Here is a 19,815-nt window from a genome sequence, read left to right on the forward strand (position 1 = left end):
GTCCAACATCCTCCCCACTTGGATAAAGCCTAAAAACCTGTACACCTTTCAGAAGTCCATTTGGTTTTTTTATCACCACAAGTGTTGCCGTAGGACCGTCTAACCCAAGACTGAGATCAGAGCGTAGAGAGACCTAGCCCAAGAGTTTGAGGGGCCCAGACCAAGACCAAATTGAATACAGAAGTCTATTAGTTGCATATACAGAGGCATTTACAGTATTTCTTGCTGCAAAAGAAACATCTTTTTTTTTTTCAAAATAAATCAAATGTATCAAGAAGTGAAGTCTATACCTTTCAACTGTATAGTTGGCTCTGTATTCAGGCTGGTCTCAGACATTGCTCTTGGTCTCGCCCCTTGCTGGTCTTGATCTGGACTTGATCTCTGACCCTCAAAGTCGTGGACTCTCTTGTCTTTGTCTCAACTGACACATTAGGTGGCCTCGACAACAACACTCATCACCACAGGTCTAAAATAAGAAATCAAGGGAAAAAACAAAATGAATGTTTCCACTAAAATTTGAAAAGAATGATCCTCACGAACCGCAAGCCGTTACTCGACACTTTCAGCCTTGAATATTGTTTCTAGGGGAGTCACTTGTGACTATTAAAGGGCGATCCCTGAAGCTTGATGCAGAGTGGTCAAAAGGTTCTCAAGGGCGTTTACCGTCAGAGCGGCGCTATCTGCCAAAAGTGTCAATTCAGCCAACCAAACGGCGGACTTGCTGGCCCAGCATTATAATTCAAAATGATGTTTCTGAAGATCCAGGTGACCCCGTTACTTGGATCATTTAAGTGGGACATTTTTGGACAGTTTTATCGAGCGTCGTTCAAAACACGTCTGCCTCCTGGATGGATCTTCAACCTCAAAACCTACATGCCTTTGCCTCTAAATGGATTTCTGTCTGCGCCTTTGTTGCAGGTGATCGAGTGTATAACTCAGGGCCGGGTGCTGCAGCGCCCCAGGACCTGTCCCAAAGAAGTGTACGACCTGATGCTGGGCTGCTGGCAGCGAGAGCCACACATGAGACTAAACATCAAAGAAATCCACAGTCTGCTTCTTACGCTGGCCAAGGCCTCGCCTGTCTACCTGGATATATTGGGCTGAGCGGAGGGGAAAGCGCTGGATATATGTGTGTGTGGTGGGTGTGTGTGAGTGAGTTTGCATGCGTGAGTGTGTGCGTGTGAAAGTGGATGAACAGTTTGGGTGTGTGTGAGGCTACTGCTACACAGGAAGTGGAGCTATTATCGAACTTTTGAAGGCAATCGTGAAAGTCCCCGAAAGCTCCTTCTCTGATTCACCTATCCAAAATGATGGGTGATTTAGCAGTGGAGGAAAAAGCTTCTATTGAGATGCCTCGGAGCGACTGACTGATTACTGGGAATTTAAATGTAGTGACTCATCACGAGCGCTGTGCCTCCCCTCCTAGTGGACAAAGACAGTCATTGCATCATCTATACTTGTGGCCAAGAGAAACGAGGAGCTGTGTGATTTCTGGAAGCGTCGATCTTTTACATGTAAATACTTATATGGTTGAGGAGATGGTTCTGCTCGAGAAGACACTGTGGTTCTGCATCCTTTGTTTTTAATCTATTCTCTTGACTGTCAAATGGATTTGTACATGAATATTCATGTCAACAGCCAACAGATTAGGGTCCATAAATGCCAACGAATCCATGGCATGGGGGGAGTGAACAGTCTCTTGACTATGCTGAAGAACTGAAGCGGTGCGGCAGAATCCAAGGATTGTTAGACTCCATGATTGCAAAGAGCATTTTTATGGTTACGACAAGTAGCTTACGAAAATTCTGAAACAATGAGGTGAAGCTAGTTGTTAGCTAGAAGAAATGTTGGTTCCCATTTTTATTTTAAAAACAGCGATACCAAAGTTGCAGCTAAATGCTAGTAAACGTCAACCCTTCGCTTCAAGGCTAATAGCTTGACAAAAGAACACCATGCTCAGACATGAATGGTACCACATGAGGAAACCAGCCGCTAATACAGCTCACGTAGCTACAATCTTATCCTCAAAAGAAGCCGTCCAACTCCAACACGGTGTAATTTGGTGAATCATTAATACCCCCCCAATTCTTTCAGCCACTCTGTAACATGATGCATACTTTTCCCAGCACAGTGACAGATGCTGCACTTGTGATGTCAAGTGCTGCTGGTGTCGGAGGTCAATTGATTCATTTGTCCGCAGCTGTCCGACAACTCCGGGGGAGTAGATCAGTTTGGATGAGCCGCGGGGACTAGAGGTTGCTAAGGGACGATGGGTTTTGAGTGGTCAGATCGCAGTCGGACGTGTGGGCGATGGCACTGTAGAAGGTGTGGTTCAGTCGGTCAACCCATATTAAATCACCGAGGCTTTCAGCGCTGGACATCCTTGTAAACCACATCTGTGCTCGACGCTCACAAGCGCAGCCGCTTTACCTTCTGCCGTCATTCAACCATCTCCACACACAATGGAAGACACTCAAGAAGGGTCCGAGAAGGAAATTGAATTGTGCATGTTTTATTATTTGAGCGGTGCAGTGCTTTAGTCAGGCCCCGGTCCTCTGTAATGGTGTAATGTATATTTCATTACAGGCTAATGGGCTCCATTAGCACAGTCTCCTCACAGACATTCAAGACTTATTGTTTTATGGCTGAGAAAGAAGAATGGATGGATGAGGAGAAGGGCTGGAGTGAGGAGAAACCGTGAGACACAAGTGAGAGGATAGAGGTACCAGGGCATTGTGGGAGGAGAGCACTGGCACTGGGGCAATGGGGTAGAACCATGACGTGAAAGGAAAGAAGTTACAAACGGGTCATGAGGAGAAAAATGGAGGAGAACGATAGAATTGTGGGGGGGGGGGGCTGAAAGGGAGGTGTAAATGTCCTCAGGGGAGAAAGTGAGAGTGAACATCCATCACCGCCGAGGCAGATGTTCTCTGAGCTTCACACTCTCATAACATTCTGGAGAAGAAATCAAAAACACCCTGTTTCCAAAAACATTTATTTACTGGCAGTTCACAAACAGCTTCGGTGGGAAATAGACTCCGCTCTGATTCTTTCTGTGAAAGTCCCGGCTCGATACTTCCTCACAGTTAATTATTTTAGAACATAAGAGGTCTGGCGGGCTTTAGATTTACAAAAGGGAGGGCGGAAATGTACTGAAGGAATTGAGTCACTCGAGAAAAAAAAAGGTAAAAAAGTAAATCGCTGGACTGTGGCTCCCAGATCAGAACCTCTAAATGCCAAGTCAAGGCTTCCAGCGGTGAACTGAAGACGCATCAGTAGCCAGAAGCTTCATTCGACTCTGAGGTACTCTGGAATTTGAACACCGAAATTTGAACACCGAATACAGAAGCTGGTTCAGAATACTAAGTGGGAAAAGGCTTCTCCTTTTCCAGTCAATATCCTTCCAACCCTGAGCAGTGGCCATGACCTCGGGGGCCTGAAAACAGGAGCGTGCATATCCATGGTTGATAGGAGCAGACATATCTGTTCAGACGTCCATTCTCCTCTCTGGCAGGGGAACATCTCTGTAGTGCCACAGACACAGATCATGAACACCAAATTCGACATTTTCATTTTGTATCAAAGTGTTGGTTATATAAAACATGGGTGGATATAAAACACCTCTGTCTAAGGGCAAATTCAGTCTTTATTGAACCTGACAAGTGTTTTTAGGTAGATGCCATGTTGAATAAACAACCAACATACGCACATTAATTTGAGATCTTAATAAAAAAGCATTTTGGCTGACCAAATCTACAGTTAGCTATGGAGAGATCAGGGTGAATTCATGTGTTCATTGCATGATGCCTTCATGTAAATGTGTTTCCATCGCTCATAAATCTGGTTCATCACTGACAGTACAACTGTATATACAAGACGCATGTCACCTGTTTTCATTTTGCAACTTAACTGCCTATAAGTCATGAAGGTTCCTGTGACCGCCATCGTGTTTCTGTAAAGGATCGTCGAGAATACTTATTTATTGATTACAGCACTTGATGGTATTAATGTTTTTGTGCACTTTTGATTTATAGTTATTTAATTTATAATTGAAAAAAAGCATTTTGTACATTTCTTTCTATATCCAGTTGCCTTTGCAGCTCCAAAATGAAATTGTTTTTTTGTGTGTGTGTGTGTGTGTGAATTCTGGTTGTTTGTGTGTGTTTTTAAAGTGGGACTCTGGCCTGACCCGGTGTTTTGTACTGAGGTGTAGTGCTGGGGGGAATGTACAGTGACCACAGCGTACTCAGTATTCCTTCCTTCCTTTCCTTTATTTGGATCAGTAAGTTATTTAACAAAATGGTTATGTAAAACAGACATTTGAATATCGACCATCCATGAACGGACATCTGCCATCTGAAAATACATGCTCAATCCCAAACTAGAATCCAATGTAACAAAAGAGTGACAGCAGAACATGAACCACCCAGCACTACACTGCAAACACGAGGAAAAGATGGCGAAGTCTATATTTACCTCCTGCAAAACTACTGTCACCTGTTTGCACGTGATCGCTGGCCTACCATGTAATATCTATCTGTCCAGCGTAAAAACGTTTGCGTCAACTCTTACTATATAATAACTGTGCAATAACAGGGCAGGGTGTTTATGTGTGTGTGTGTGAGCGTGCGCTGGTGAAAACTGTGAGACACAAACAAGTGCAAATGAACGCCTCAGATGTCAAAGAGCATGTCAGCGCAGCATCTCTGCCGGCCGTGCAGCGTGTGTGTGTGTGTCTGTGAGTCAACTCCACGCTGTTTTTTTGTTTCTTCCTTCTATTTTCTATTGTTATGGACTAGTGGACGACGCTGTTGTTTTGACACGTACTGGAGAAAGTCTGTCAGTGATGTGGACCGGTCAGCACAAAGGAGCTGCAGCTTTCTGTCAACCTTTTTAATACAACTCCAGAGACGGACTGTCCGCAGCAAAGACAGCGGTCGAGCAGACGATTAAAAAAACTGCGCTTCGGAAAATGGAAGGACTGACAATCACAGACTTCTATCTCTCTCTTCAAGTGACCTACTGTAAAATAGATGATTTAACCAATGTTTCTTCTTCTATGCTGCCTATAATGTACGTGATAGTCTTAAGTCTATAGAAGTGCTACTTTTCTTTTTTGTAAATCCGAGACGAGAGAACAAAAATACATGTACAAATGTGAATAAGCTGCTGGAAGAAATATGCTAGACGGTGTCCACATGTAGTATTTTGTCCTGGAGGGCAGAGGAAGGTCCACCGGAGTGAGTCCTGCTAATATACAAAATGACATACAGCAGCCCTCGAGGGAAGTGGAGGGATGTTTGCACATGCGCCCGCCCCCCCTTCTAAGTGCGTGAGATGGATGTGGGAGTGAGTCAGGAGGGATTCGTTGGCCGGACTCTTGCCAAAATCCTAGTTCAGATTCAAGGAGAGGAATCAGGAATTGATTTGTTGTCACTGCTCACCAACTGATGATAAATGAGTGAAACCCAGTCGTGATGGACTGAGGTTGGTGTTATGGCAGCTAAGATTTATGGAATCATATTATTTATTACGTCAAAATCAACCGGGTCGGATCAGCAACTGTAGGTTTGCAGTTGTACCCCAAGTCAGGTGACTCTGAGGTCGTGTCACACGATGATGGAAAACATTTACTCTCAGCTGGACAACACAATGGACGACCAACAAACACCTAGAATAGCACAGTCGTCAAGGTCGACAGGTATATTTCATAATTTCAGTCACTGAAACTGAGGGATCTCAACAAGTTAGGTCCACCCTTCTGTTACATCCGTAAAGCTGAAGACAATTCACCAGTTTGGTGTATAGAAATTCAAATGGATCAAAGTCTCTTCTTAGCTTTCACTCCAGGAGGATAGTATTTTTGTAGTAGGTATCACAGAAATCCCTCCTCACTCACATCCATTTAACAGCAATGCAAAGTAATATTCAACCTTCTAAAGCATCTGAATGATGTTATTCCACTAACAAGGCCTGCTCACTTATTCTGGCAAGCAGGTAAAGAGAGGGGTGTTAGATGTTTTCGTCTGTCTGAATGATGAAAGACTGGAAGAAGACGACTCCTCAGATCTCTTTCAAATGGACCCTCTTATGTTGCTTCAAGCAGAAACACAATAGTTACACCGTTTTTTTCTGTTGTTTTTCTTTCACTGTCATTTGGAGGTGCTTTAGGAGACTTTGCTGTGCTGGCGTACAGACAGTAAACAGGCTCGCGGGACGGTGTACAGTCAACGTTTGCCTCACTATGGAAATGACGATGATTTCTCTCAGAATGTGGCCGAGCCTGTCGTGATACAATGTAATTAATAAAACGTGTCATGTCACATCAGGGCTCCGCCAACGAGACAGAGGTTGTTTTGTGAATGACTGAATGTGTGAGAGGTGATGAGGGATTGTACATGAAAAAAAAGAATGGAGAGGCAGACAATATTGATGTGTTTGGTGTTGACGCTCAGCTTCCTCATTCACTTCCTGGGAATACATACTTATATTCAATAGATGGGACAGAGACTAAATAAATAAAGTCTATTTGTGTATGTATTTATTATTAATAAAAATTAATTATTATATTTAAATATTTGGCACCAGAATTATCAAATTAGAGTTGTATCTGTAGACATAAACTTCAGGATGGAAGTGCTCCAGTGAGTGTTTTGAAACTTCAAATTTCCCTCAGCTGAATTTCATTCAGTCTCCATCATGAATGTTTTATTCATGACATCTGATTGTATTATGTGGCGCTACTGGAATTGATGCATTCCAAAAAGTTCCCGGCAAAAGTTCAAAGTCAAAAGTTTTTTTAATAAATAATCGCAAACATATTACTAAATTGCAACAGTAATAAAAATACCTAAAAAAAAGAACATTATAAATAAATACTTGTCCATGTAAAATGGAGTTTGTGGAGGAACATTCCATGTTTATACAGTTTATTCATAGGAATGATGCCCTTCCTTCTCACCTCAGCAGCACAGCCACTACACTTCAACCACATCTCCATTTCAGTAGTTGCAGTCACATGGGACATGTCATCTGAGCGGCACAAGGTTGGATCAAACCATCCATCTTTTCAGCATAATTTAATAATGAGAGAATCTGTTATGAATAATCCAAATATATTTTGTACTTTTGACTTCATTTCAAGTATATGTACTTGGTAAATGTACCACCAGGAAACCCCCGTTGGAGAACCATCGCTCTCTTGGACTAGCATCTGGTGACTGTGGAGGTCATTCAAGTAAAGCGCCTCATTGTCATGTTCAAATCCAGCCTCAAATGACTTGAGCTTCCCAGCAGAAACTTTGACCTGAAAGTAGACTTTAGTTATAAGGGCAGGAGACGGTCATAACAATACTGAGGCAGGCTATTGTGTCTAAAACACAACAATCAATAGGTCTTAAGGGACCCATTACCCATACGCCTCCACCAGCAGCTTGAGACATCAGGATGGCTCCGTGCTTTCATGTTCATTCTGACTCTGCCCTCGCCAGCAGAAATGGAGACTCATCAAACAAGACGTTGTTTTTCTGATCTTCATCTAACTTGTGTGAGCCTGAGTCACTTGTGTTTCTAGCTGGTGGCTGACTAGAAACTGATGTTCAGAGGTGGTCATCTGCCTGCCTTGGTTGTCACAGTTACTGTTTCTATCACCTCAAACCTCTCGGCCCACTCAGACCTCTTTCCGTCCCCTCAACTGCTGGTTATTTTCCCTTTTTTTTGGCCCATCCTCAGTAAATCCAGCGATGGCTTTTTGAAGCAAGGAAAAAATATGCTGCATTTGATGCCACTTTAACCCGCTTTCTTCTCCAGTCTAACTTGAAATGCAGTGAGTTGTCGGCAACACAACTTGATGCCTGAAGGCATTGTGCAGGAGAGCAGTTGGGCAGGTGAACAGTACCTAATAGATCGGATTGGAAAGTGGATAAGAAAGTAAATGAGTTCGGCGAGACTGCTGTGTGGAGCTCCAGACTCTCTGGGAGAAATCCGTCTGACAGCTGTAATGACATGCAGGGAAGTCAGTTGTTCGCTGTCACTTTGATATGAGTGACAGGCTCAGTTGGCAAAGCCCTGTTATTGTAACCTCTGGAGTTTTACCTCCCTGACAAGACTCCGTTACAACACTTTGCCTGGAGACTCTGATTCCAATTAAAAAGTGTTTAATCTCTATAATTGAGGTTGTTGTTTTTTTTTTTCCTGGAAAAGGTGGGCATGTAGATGTGAGAGCCGGAGGACAGAGCAGAATTAAAGTCAGGTCCTCCAGGGTTCCACTGAAGGCAGACGGCGGAGGTTTGTGTCAGTTATGCCAGGTTGGTTTGTGACGGCCTCAGAAAGAAGCCCGAAGAAACCTATAGTGCGAGTACAATGGCCAGGAGTCAATGTCCTCATTGGAAGGTCCCTGCTGTTGAGTTAAATATCACCTGTACTCTTGATTCTATATCATTACCATCTTTCCCAATTAAAGCAGCGGCGGTTGTGAATGTCCCTCAGAGAACACTCCAGGAACCGTTCTGCGGAGACAAGAATAGGTCCAGTTTAAGCAGCTCCATCACGACACAGACCAATTAAAGCCGTTTAAAGGGGGGGGGCGCAGGCCGTCATTAGAGACCAAGTCTTGCACCTGGCTGGTGACATCATCACGCCGGAGCTCATTTCAACACCTGCTGCGCATTCAACGTTGATTATAGGCTCGCAAGATTTGCTCAGTTCAAAGTGTTAAGATGCCTTTTTAATCCCCAAAAAGAGGCTATAAAAGCCAGTGGAGTTTCTTTTGAAATGTTATTCTAATGCCCGCATTTGTAACAAGGTTCGATTTCAGCTGTAAATCATCAGTGAAATGTGAGAAGCAGAAGTTAAAGGTCAAGAAGTAGAACTATATTCTGGGCACTTTTCAGAAGCAGCACCACCGAGTGCAGTTAACTGGAGAGCAGCATTTCCAGTAATGCTCCAAGAGGAACGTGTCATTCAGCATGTGCATTTAGGAAAGATTTGAGGGCAACTCCGGCGCTATCCCATAATGCCTCACAGTACAGTTGGCATTTATTGTTTGATCTCCTGAGCCAGACCGGGTCAGTAAAATATTCTTTTAGTCTGTCGCTTCCGATGAGTCAAGCGCCGTGCGTTTAGACAGAGGAGGTGACCTCTCTTTTCAGTGACAGTGCTGAAAACACTCTGCGAAATGCATTTAGGTCCACTAAAAAAAAAAAAAAAGAAAGAAAGACAGGATCAGTCCATTATTAATTTGATATGTAACGGAATGGGACGCAACCTGCAGGAAGCCGCTCCTGACTGAACATCAGAAGCCGTGCTAGTCATGTCTCACTGTGTTGTGCACATCTGAAAAAAATGTTCACATTAAATTCCATTTAAATTGAATCAGGCAAACAACCCTGCAGAAAACGCTCCCCATCTGTGCAGGAAGGATGAATGGAGGTAGGTGCCAAGCCATTTCAAAAAAAGAGGGAATCATGGCATGATGGCAACCCGAGCTGCGATAAATAAAAACACAAAAAAAAAACAGGCCCGACATGGTTATCTGTTAGAAAAACTGGCTGAAGACAGATACATCAAAAATAAATGCTGTAGTGTTTGTCGTTTCCTGTAGCAGGATTTGGGCTGAGCGTTTCAGTTTGGATGAGAGATGAACCCCCCTGCGACCAAGACTCGTCGGACTGCCTGCTTCCCTCTCAAGCCTGCTCTGGCCTGCGGGTCTTCTCTCACTTCCCTCCTTCTTCCACTGCTTTTGCCAGATCCCCTCTCGTAAGCCGAAAACATGGACTAGATGGACAGGACTGGAGGGCGTTTGTTTCACCTGCGCTCATATAAAAATTTGGTAGTACATCTGGCGTTTGCATTTACATAAAAATAAAAACTGGGTCAGCACACCAGTGAATGGACAGATACATTTACTGTGCTGTAGTCTGGTTAGGCCTTGCAGTGACAGGCTGCTTCCGGATTGCACCCTGTTTCTCTGGGATCTGCAATTTTGGCATTTTCTTTTTTCACAAATGGAGGCGTCTCACAGTTCTTTTGAGAGACGGTTGTGTGCCGTTGCATCACCTTGTTCCTGCTCTATTCAACTGAAAATGAAGCTCTGATTTCTGCCAGATCTGTATTGTATTTTGGACAGAATGATCCCCTGAAGGATTGTAGACCCATTTACGGCACCAAGCCAAAACCTCCTAAAGATGAAACTCGTGCAGTATTGCATCTCATGGAGGAACCGTCCTGAAAGTCGGCTACTAACATCTATCCAAGATGACATCAGTTTTATGTTTATTAATGTGTATTAACTTGTGTCTAATCTGCGATAAATGCTGAGCTGATTCATATTTGTGGTCAGTTTAAATTGGAGTTATGTGCAAACCGCATTGTGGATAAAAACCTGAGAAACATCGCAGATTTGTTCAGGTGCAGCAAGATAACTGATCAAACATGAGAATTGGTATATAATTCACAGGAGGTAGAAATGACTTGGACAAGTGCGTCAATTCTCTGAATCTTCCTGAGCAGACTTCACTGCTGAAGATCTTTGTGTGATACATGTTAACACCCAGAGTCTGTGGCCACGTATGGAGGTCGATAAAACAGTGTGTGTCGCGAAGGGCCTGTAATAGTGACTCTGATGGATCTGGGAATAAATCTGCAACATGAACTTTCTGTGGCCTTCTTCATTCCAGACCTCTCCCTGAAATGGACTCTGTCATTGACAGTCCCTTTTCAGTCTAAATGGATTGTTTTTGACTGACCTGATATAACAACAAAAAATATATAATATATAACAACACAAAAAAATTTGCAAAATACCGGGCTCTCTAGTCTCAAGTCATATTAATCATTTTCTATATTTATCCCTCATAAAAAAAAAAAACGTCCTTCGAGTGTCACTGGAATATATACATAGAGCGGCGCAAGTAGAGGCTCCATGAGCCGATTATTTATGTTTAACTTTATGGTTTCCCCTCTTTTTTTCTGTTCAATTCAAGCATGACTGGCCAAAATGCGTGTCTACACTGAACACAAGGGAGATGAAGGGGCGACTGGCAAAGAGGAGAGAGATACAAGAGAGTGACGGACAGTGATGGACTTGATCACTTTGAGAAAGGATAAATATTTTTTAAGAGTTTCCTTAAGGTCTTTAATATCCAGACTTTATGACTTTAATATCAAGTAGTTTCAGTTTCCCTTATAGAGTACAGTATATGTGAAGATAACACAGACCTTCTATGTATTCAATATACATTTCGCATCTATTCAGTTTAACTTTTATTATTTATGTTATTCAGTTTCCGTGGCTACCAATATTTTGCTGCTTGTTGCTTTGGGTTGGAGCCACAGCCTGAAGAAGAACTAGGAGGAAAGAAACAAATATTTTTCAAAGCCTTGCCGAACTCTGCCCATGCCAGAATTAACAATCTTCCCGGAGGACAACATCAAAATCGTAAAAGAGAAAACAGAATGGCCCGTGAATATGAGTCATTCTTCATCTCCCGTCTCCTCCTGCTCCCAACCAGAGTTATCTGTTACAGTGGAAATGAACAGCCAGTGGCTTTATCAAGATTTATGAGCTTGATCATCATTGGAAATACAAGACACTTGTTCGGGCACTGGAGACGAGGAAACAGGTGGAGAGAAGAGCGGGAGCTGCCGGAGAGAAACAACAAGGAGGGGGAAATATTCCTTTCTAAAGAGCAAGGAGAAATGGCTTCTCAATTTGAGCTGATGTCTGGACCTGATATTTTAAGTGCTAGCTTTAATGCTTCTGCTGATTCTTTTCCCCTGACTTTACATTTCAAAGGTGTTATCAAGTCAAACATGGACAAGCACAAAGCAGAAGAGCAGAGTGGAGTGAATACAAATGACAAACCGCCTGAATGCGTCCATCAGACTCTCCCATCACTTATTTTCTCCACTTTAAAATGTTGGACTTTTACTCCGCTAAACCTCAATGAATACAAAACATAAGTCCAGCGAGGTCAGTCCAGGTCAGGAAATGTGCATTCAAGCTACCACTGAGCACTGTTTTGCTCAAGCTAAACTCTTACGTGCCACGTACTAGTTACTCAGAATCAGAATCAGTGGGGAGCCCACCAACTACGACTAAGTGTTTTGGAATAAAGTGCTGACAAAAAATAAAATAAAATAAAATAACAACAAGGCTGTTCACGAATTCAACAGTCTGATGACCGAGGGGACGAAGCTGTACCTGTGACAGGAGGTTCTGGTCTGGATGGACCGTAGCCTCCTGCCAGAGGGAAGAGGCACCTATATATATATATATATATATATATATATATATATATATCTTACAATTAAAAAAATATTCTTGTGATCTTCGACAAGAAATGTCAAATTGTTTGTATTTTCTATCTAGTCTAAATGATATTACTAAAAAATAGTGGTGGTTAACTATGATTAATGAATTACATCATTATTACCATTAATGAATTACAACAAAAAAAATGTTTTGTATAAATTAAAAATATATATAATTTAATATTATAAAATTGAAATTCTTATACGATTCTGTTCAAGACATTAAAAGAGCTTTAGTTTAAATAAGGTGATATGAAAATATATATAATCTTATGCCAGTAAACTTATCACAAGTTCTCTAAATAACTCGATTATTTTTTTAATCGAATCCCACCGATACTAAAAATACTACTCACATTTTTAAAGTTATATAGGTATTCCCCTCATAACTTCTCACTTGGTCTCAGCACTTTTATTTGTTGGGCCAACCAAGTGTAAACCTGCTTCAGATGCATGAGGCACAAGCATTTATGTGGAACGCCTGCGCTGCCTATTGAATTTTGCCCAGAGTTTATTCAACTTGAATCAAAATTCAAGCTGTGATGTATTTGATAAATGTCAGCCTTCATCATCCTGCAGCCGCCGCCACCTTTAATGAGTTTAACACCCATCCAGCGCGCACACTCCATAAAGTAACCTGTGTTTCTGCAAATTGGATCAAGTGTCTGCGAAGGTCTGATCTTAATGATCAGATAATGAATTGACGTAACCGTCGCAGGCCGCCACGATTCATCCGGAGCTAAGGTTTTCATGATGACTGTACGTTTTCAAAGGCGCGGGAGACGGAGGCGGATAAATCCTCTGCTAATGGGGAGCGGTGTATGAAGCGGAGAGGTGAAGGGATCAGTCGGGGAGAGGGCAGGCTGCGGCCATGACAAAGCAAGGCAGTAGAAAAACCAGGCGCAGAGCATTGGGTGAGGCAGCAGGAGACAACAGCACAAAAACACAGGGGAGGATGATGCCCAGAGTGAGCGGCCGTAAACCAGGGATGGGCTTTTGATGGAGTCTCAACTGGAGTGTTTATGACCAGGCAGCGCCAGCAGCATAATGAGTTGACTAATCAATCTTTCCTCCTCGCGCCACCGGATCAATAGCTCTGTTTTGACATCCTACATTAAGCTCTAACTAATTGCCAAATTGCTAAATGCTTTTAAGCGGGAAGAGAAAAAAAAAAAAAAACATAGGGAAGGATCAATAACGCAATCACACTGGAGATTCTCCTGAAGAGCCGGGGTGGAGGTGGGGGGGTGGGGGGGTGGTGTGGATGTGGTGAGCGGTGAGGGCCAAACCGTTACCTGCTTTATTAATTAGAGAACTGTTTTTTTTGTTTGTTTGTTTTAGGTCTGTGGCTGAAGGAGTTGTGGTCAGGGGAGTGGACCACTGTGGAGTTGGGGTTTGGACCTCAGAGAGACTCTTACAGCTCTGTGGCCAAACCACCGCTGAAAAGCTCTGACAGGGGATGTGCACTTCATTAGCTTGATGAAATGGACTGTTGTAGAGTCGCTCTGTCGTTCCAGAGTTAAGAAAAGGTTTGCTCCATTAAAGAATGAGGTTACGTGTAAACGCAGGACTCCAAGATGATGCAGTACTGAAGGAACCATAGGTTGCCGGATGGTCTCAGAAGAGATATGATGTGAAGGTTTTTCTTTTGGTCCTCAGTCGATGGAATCATGGGCAGATAAAAGTCTTCTCAAGTTTGTACCGGGTGTGTCATAAGTCTCACTGGGGTTCCATTTACAGCTCTGGAAATGAATCATTTGTTAGGGAACATTCTTCCTCTTTTTTCCATTTCCTGTCAGGTCTATTCTACGGAGCCCTGGAAGTGACATGCATGTGTTTATTCTTTTGGATGTGACATGCATGTCTTTTTTTTTTTTTCTTAGCCCGAGATAACTGTTATCTCGACATAAAAATTATCTTGAGATAGTTGTTATCTCAGGCAAAAAATAAATAAAGTCATGCATGCCACATAAAAAAAATGAACACATGCATGTCACTTCCAGAACTCCGCACTATTCAGTCGACATGTCCTTATCTTTCCTGGTCCATTCTGTTGACCTCTTATATCCAAACCATCTGATTCTGAACTCCCTAACATTGTCTCCAAACTTCATTCCAAATCACTCTCATCGCAGTAGCTCTCACTTCTGTCCAGTAATACTCCACCCTGCCTGCACTCTCCTCTTCACCTCCCTTGATAATTTGTTTTTCTCATCCAGCCAGAGAAATGCCACAGAGTTAAACTCTGAAGTGGCAACAGCAATTGTTAAATACTCCAAACATTGTCCTGCAAATCTCATACAAGGCAAGACCAATAAAAGATACATGCACTTTAGGCTTTGGAATTAAGAGCTTCTGAATAAGATAGCAACTTCACTACACTTCCCTGTCGCTTTGCTTCATGAAGATTTGAAGTAGCAGCTGTGAAGGCAGAAGCTACAGCAACATTTATCTGTTCTGCATTATAATTCAAGACAACCGTTTGGTAGTTAAACAGTCTTACATCACTGACTCGGAACATGATGGCTCCCAGTCCAGGTTGGTCCTCAGATATGAGGAGCTGGTGCAGAGACTGATCCGTGAATGAGACACACTTGGTACAAGTTGTTTCGTTGTAACTGCGAGCACGCACATGTGAACATCGAATTAGTCAAGTTGTAACAGGGTCAAAGAGGTACGAGTGGAGGACTTCACCTGCACGTTCACTTAACCACCAGAGATAAAACCCTTTTTCATCAATTTTTCAGGGATGCTTCTCGGGCCAAAGAGTGTCTTCCACGGTCGTCTCATGAATTTTTAACAAGCGGAAACACACAGAACAAAACGCCACCGATTTAAAGTGCAGGTGTAAGTGTGAGTGACTTGGTGTTTTTTTTTTTTTTGTGACTGTCTCAGGAGGCACAACTTGGCAGCAGAACAAAGACGAGGCTTCAAGCTATGAAAGATATATATCCGTAATAACGTGGTAGCTAAAGACGATAATTGTTGGATGTACTTCATCAGATGCAGTGACAATCATCGATGACATTTCCTTGCACTGATTTCAGTTAGGGGAGAAAGCAGCTGCGCCCACTTCAGATGATAATCTCCTTGTGTTGAATTACTTTCAGATGGCATGTGAAGCATGTTGTGCTAAGCCTGAATGGCTTCTTTAGCATGTAAATGATGTCATGGCAAAAGGAGCCTAATAGTCTGTCTTTGCTCACAGTTAGTGTAAAATAGGTATAACATTTTTTTTTTTTTATTTTGTTTTTGAATACCTTTTTCCATCATCTAAATCAGAGGTGCGCTGCTAAATTTCCTAAAGGGCCACATTATAAACTGTAACTGTTGTGAGGGGCCATCATGCCAAAAGAAAGGCGGCGATGACTGCGAAATGTGATGGAAAAAAATCTTGAAATGAACCATAGAAGGTTCAATGGAAGCAAGGATATTAGTGTAAATATGGCATGAAGCCTATGAGAAATAATTTTATATGCATTTTAGTTGAATATAAATCATTATAAAACTATGAACAACACATCGAAGTTGAAAAGGCAATTTATTTCAAAATATATTTTGAATTTTCTTTCGACAAATTTTGAGGAAAATACTAAAATGAGAAAAGAAACATTTTGCCATGACTGTGTTTACTATTGAACTAGTACTGGCTAAAACGGAAACAGGACTAAAAAAATGACAGAAAATTACAACTTATTAGTTGTATAATTTTAGTCTGACCTCAAGAGGGCCAGAAAAACACAGGCAAAGGCCGCATATGGCCCCCGGACTGCATTTTGCCCAGGTCTGATTTAAATCTATGTTAAGCAACATTTACTTGTCTTTCGACTCTCCTTTTCTCCAAGTCCATTGTTTATTGTCCATCATGCTCTCTGTCTCTCTGCATCATGTCAGATCTTAGACCTCCGCCATCATATCCACCTACTCCACCCTGGCTGCACTCTCATCTTCACCTCAATTATCTCTGTCCATTTCTGTTTCAATGACCGTCATCTCCTGTCTTCCAGCTGCCTCCCTCTCATGTATTCTCTCTTTCTTCTACTCACCTTCAGTCCACTCCTCTTCACCTCTCCAGCATCTGCTCAACCTCATCATCACTGTCACTACAAATCACCATATCATCTTCAAACATCATGAGACTCCTCCCTGAATTTTATCTGCGAAGAGGATTGTTATTGACAGTGGGAGGCGAACGTTTAATGTTGTTTCATTTGGTTTCATGTAAATAAGGATGAATGGTTCCTGGAAGCTTGTCAAACCCATCTTTCCCACACTTCTCTATATATGGCTCCAACATGAGGAAACAGATCTCCTTTTAATAATGAAATCTCACGTGATCAAACGTATTAAAACAAAGTGGAACCATCAAAGAAGTGGTCTTGAACATGTCGGTTTTTGCGTGTTATTCATGGAAATATCCGGGAAGAATAGAATGAGATGAGAATGCCTTTATTGTCATTATACACATGTAAGCCACCACCAGTGTCAGTGCAAAAGAGCAGTATAAAAAGATAAATAAAACCTCTAATAAATAAAAGCTCTAGGTATAAAAGAAAGTGAAGTCCGTGCTGACGGAACTCAAGTCGCGGAATCCAGCTGGACGTATGAAAAGACGGAACGCTGCTGTTTGGAGACAGGTTTACTTCTCATGATTAAAAACGTTTTTGTTGTCACCAATTCAGTGAGTGACAAAACATTCCCCATTCTCTATCACTTTTTTTACAGAGCCCTGAAGGCAACATGCATGATAACAGTTAAAATAAAAAATTATCATAAGATAATTATCATAAGACTGTTATTGGGATAAAAAAAATAAAGTCATGCATGTTACATCCCAAAAAATAAACACATTGATGTCAGTTCTAGGGCTCCGTACTTCTTGAATGCCTGTGTGCCGTTTTTATTTTCATTTTTATTTTCTAATATCTACATGTATGTGGATGGACTTGACTGAAGGCATGCACGGCCCAGCACTGCTAATATCAATGGACAGCCTGCAACAGTAAGTGTAACCAAAGGCTTAAGTCACCTTTTAACAGAGTGAAGCGACATTACTCGGTCAAAGCAAAGTTCCATTTTCCTGCCTACTGCGTGGCCCACGACAGCAGCCGAGGCCTTGGCTCAGATACTCAATTGGCCCCTCATTATTGACCGCTGGAGTCAATAATTAAAGTGGCTCTCACGACTGATAACAAGTGCTTATCTTATACGCAAAGATTGATATGAGACAGGCTCAAATGAACTTTGTCAGTCAGACTTAACCGTGACATGACGGGAAGACAAATGTGTTCATAGTAGATCACATATCTAGGATGAGGAAACTGCAACTGCAGTTGCTCGAAGGAACATCCACCGATTAACATCCGATTAACGCTTGTCCTGCGGATACTCTCCCTCTCTTGTCGCCTCGTTCGACCTTGTCCCCGACTGTTCAGCAGACTTTCTGCTTTCATATAGCAGATATTAAAGCATCTAAATTATTAAAGTCATAATCGATCAATGACCCTCCTTCGTAGTGGCTGCATGGTAACTGACTGGTCCTGTGGAGACGGCGGTCCCCTGGGTGAGTAGCGTGTGTGTGTGTCACTCGCTGCCATGGGATGTATTCGTCCTTGTGCACACGAGCGCAGACGCGCCGCGGCCCTCGATTGAGCCGAGCGTTATGGAGGCAGACGGGCTCTGATGAGGGTCACGCTGGAACAATTAAGCGCTTAACTCTCATTTCTGGGACAGCAGGGACGAGGGGGCTACAAGGGATGCAATCAGAGTGGCAAAGTCACAGCTGTGAATAAACAGCAGGCTGAAGGTGAAGACTGGATTTTGCTCAAACTAAATTTGACTGGATGAAGACGGGTATGTGTTTCCCAAGCTTCAAGTTTTGGGGCGGGACTATGGGTGACTCTCTACCAATAATAGGGAGAGAAATAGTCAAAGCAAATCCATCTCTCTTACGTTCTAGTTCTTGAAAGTACTAGTACTTTTCATCATGAAGTATGTTTGTCATTCACTTGTATGGCTCCGCTGCAGCACATGCTCTGAGCTTATGTGTGTTGTAGGAGCTCCACAATGCAACTGACCTCTTCAGCTTATTGCCTTCGATGTCATTCAAAATCCAGTGGTAAGGATTTACGTATGCGAGTTATTATAAAAGTAGGGCAGTGATATTGATTGAAAAAAAATGTGTCAGGTCTAGCACTTTACTAGGTTGTTTCATTCTGGTTCCTGCTATGTATAATTGTTTCGCAGTTTTGGGTTTGTTTGTCTTAGGCCAGATAACCAACATGTATCAAAAAAGCAGTAGATATAAAGGGGCCTTTTTTTCGTCAGCAATCGAATTTCACATACTGATCCCGTAGCGATGCATCAAAATAAAATTTGAATAGTGATGTAGTTAAACTTTACAAAATGCCCCCCTTGCTGGAAACACTTGGTTTTACACTGAAAGAGGGACAACGACTACAAGCTGATCAAACTTCAACTGATCAGAAAAGACTCTCGACTTCTCAAGCCGAGAGGTGGTGTGGTGAGCTGCTGAGCCCTTCTGCTTCAACTGTCAACACAGTGCTGACAGGCAGCAAGGAGACTGACTGAAGTCTGAGACGACTGTATCAGACTCGGTACACACAGATCCAGACTCAACCATCAGCACAAGGATTCAACGGCAGCATCATGCAGAAGCCGCAAAAATGGCATAAAGATTCATTTCATTTTACAGTGAGATTCTGTAGCGCAAAGGTGATTCATCAGACAGGGATTCGAGTAAAAAAATAAATCTAATTAATGAGAGAATTTGTGATTAATTCATTTCAATTAATCGCAGTTTAATTGTATAAGAATATTTGCCACAAGAAGACACATTTTCAATTTAGATGAATTTGGTATATTACTGAATCAAATGATGGACCCATACATACATTTATTATTATTATTATTTTGCATCAGCTGGACAATAAATCACAATGGTGTCTATGTTCAAGTCTTTATATCACCGTATTTAAACTATAGCTCTTTTAATGCATTGAAAATATTTGTATAAGAATTTCAAGTACATTCAGAGTAGTGGAAACCCTGGCCGTTGTGTAGCGAAAAACCTCCCTGAACAAAAGCAAACAGATGCTTTTGTTTGCTTTTGTTCAGGGATTCCTCCATGTTTGTTGTTGTTGTTATCATCCTAGCTGCCACGTGTCTTGTGCATCAGTGTGATCAGTGGACCAGGAACTCCTGCACTTACAAAGGTTCTGTGTTGTCTGGAGAGCAATATATATATATATATATATATATATATATATATATATATATATATATATATATATATATATATATATATATATATATAGCCTATATGGAACTGCCAGGCAGAAGGTATTGTGATCGATCTTTCTCATTTGTATTGCTAATTTTTAATAGCACAATAATGTGAAACGCATTTGTTGTAATTTTTAAAACATCGATTTCTTCATGAAACGTGAGGTGCATTTTTCAAGGTATATTTACAGGGTACTG

The 19,815-nt window shown here is 42.0% G+C and overlaps 1 protein-coding gene across 2 annotated transcripts in view; it reads left to right on the forward strand.

The window, feature by feature from the left end:
* Window positions 1–6,875, forward strand: part of ntrk2a (neurotrophic tyrosine kinase, receptor, type 2a) — a 71,149-nt gene extending 64,274 nt beyond the window's left edge. Inside the window, exon 20 of one of the 2 annotated variants that reach the window (XM_053869789.1) lies at window positions 919–6,875. In XM_053869789.1, coding sequence (XP_053725764.1) covers window positions 919–1,104 — 186 coding nt within the window. In that variant the 3' untranslated portion in view covers window positions 1,105–6,875. The remainder of the gene's footprint in view (window positions 1–918) is intronic. The other variant, XM_053869790.1, reaches the window with a different exon arrangement.
* The last annotated feature ends 12,940 nt before the right edge of the window (window positions 6,876–19,815 follow it).

The sequence above is a fragment of the Synchiropus splendidus genome, chromosome 7, assembly GCF_027744825.2.
Source record: "Synchiropus splendidus isolate RoL2022-P1 chromosome 7, RoL_Sspl_1.0, whole genome shotgun sequence".
Classification (NCBI taxonomy): domain Eukaryota; kingdom Metazoa; phylum Chordata; class Actinopteri; order Syngnathiformes; family Callionymidae; genus Synchiropus; species Synchiropus splendidus.